The sequence below is a fragment of the Haplochromis burtoni genome, unplaced genomic scaffold (assembly GCF_018398535.1).
Source record: "Haplochromis burtoni strain Fernald_Lab_line unplaced genomic scaffold, NCSU_Asbu1 Contig_4398, whole genome shotgun sequence".
In the NCBI taxonomy this organism is placed as follows: Eukaryota; Metazoa; Chordata; class Actinopteri; order Cichliformes; family Cichlidae; genus Haplochromis; species Haplochromis burtoni.
In genome coordinates, this window is record NW_024586759.1 from 2,404 (window position 1) to 4,027 (window position 1,624).

Genomic DNA, 1,624 nt, shown 5'->3' on the forward strand with positions numbered 1-1,624 from the left:
CAGGTGGAGAAAGTGATGCCTGCAGACACATTCTACTTTTCTATCATCAGGGATCCTGTCGCGCTGGCGGAGTCCTCTTTTGCTTATTACAAAGAAGTAGCTCCTGCCTTTCGGAAGGCAAAAGGGCTGGGCGACTTTGTCGACGACCCAAATAAATACTATGACCCTCGTCTTCGCAACAACCACTATGCCCGCAACCTGCTGTGGTTTGATTTTGGCATGGACAATAATGCTAATTTCTCAGTGGAATTAGCTCAGCATGGTGAGGCCACGATCCGCCAGACATTCAGACTGATTCTTGTGTCCGAGTACTTTGACCAGTCTATGATCCTGCTGAGACATGCCCTCTGCTGGCCACTGGATGCTGTAGTCTCATTTAGCCTTAACGCTCGGCAGCAAAAGCCCAGCAGCAACAGCGTAATGAGCGGAAGCTGGGTCGGCAAAGCTGCCGTAGCGGCTGGCGTCGGTGCTAGAGCTGGACGCTCACAAGGCAAGATGTTGCCCAATCTGTCGCTAACGGATCATCAGCGGGAGAAGCTACGCCAGTGGAACGCCTTAGATTGGTACCTATACAAAGCCTTCAACCGCACGTTCTGGGAGGATATCGACAAGTTTGGTCGTGCCCAGATGGAGCGGGAAGTAGCTCTTCTCAGGATGCGGCGGGAAATCCTGGGCCGGGTTTGTCTGAAGGATGGTGGAAAGCCCGTAGAAGCGTACCGGATACGAGACAAAAATATCCGACCCTTTCAGAGCGGAGTAGTAAAGATTCTTGGATACGAGCTCCAGCCGGGTCTCGACAATGCTACCAGGACGGCCTGTCTGAGGATGATTAGGCCCGAGATCCAATACAAAGATCTGCTGGATAGTAAACAGTTCCCACGGGCTGTCCAACCCCAGCTGGGACAGCAGGGACAGCTAGCAGCTGGTGGTGCTTTTGTAAGACATGATTCATCTAGGACAGGAGAGAAAATGATGATGGGAGAAGCTGAGATGGAAAGAGAAAGAGACTGGGATGGAAGCCGTATAATGAAGAGTAACCAGACTTTAAAAGGAGTGCGAGAAAAAGAAAGATTGAGATAGTTTAAGGTGAGTTACATGTTACCTTTGATTTGTGAGGGGAAACGGACCAGAGACGCCTGAGCCAAATTTAGTTTACATGTGAGAAAGAAACAAGCTTCTCTGCAGCACTTCCAGTTTTCTCTCTTTTCCTGAACACACTCTCTGGTTTGGTATGTTTTCATCTTTGGCAATTACTCCCAGTGACAGTCTATTTTATTATTGGAACTGCATTTTCTTATTGTGTTGATGCTTAAATGAAATGAAAGTTACAAGCTGTCCCAAGGTTACAGAGGAGGGGTACACCGCTCGGGCCTTGTGGCTGATGCGACACAGGCGGGAGTTTGTGAAAATAAAAACATGAAGACAGTCTCGCTGGACAGAGCACTGCAGAAAACCAAGACAGTTTAGGTTTGTTGTTGCATTAACAGCTGTTATTGATTTCATCAGACAAATGATCGCTTCCTTGCTCAAATCTTTTTTTGTATTTTAACATACAGACTGTTTTTTTACATAAGCTTGCCTTTAAACGCGGCTCAGAGACAGCAAATCTCATCTATAGGAGAAG

At 47.5% G+C, this 1,624-nt stretch overlaps 1 protein-coding gene across 1 annotated transcript; it reads left to right on the forward strand.

The window, feature by feature from the left end:
* Window position 1: 1 nt before the first annotated feature.
* LOC102313781 (galactose-3-O-sulfotransferase 2-like) lies at window positions 2-1,617 on the forward strand (the record flags this gene model as incomplete). Its single annotated transcript, XM_042217980.1, is given in 1 exon segment — window positions 2-1,617. A coding segment is annotated over 1 exon segment (1,079 nt), but the record flags the coding sequence as incomplete, so codon positions are not given.
* Window positions 1,618-1,624: the final 7 nt, after the last annotated feature.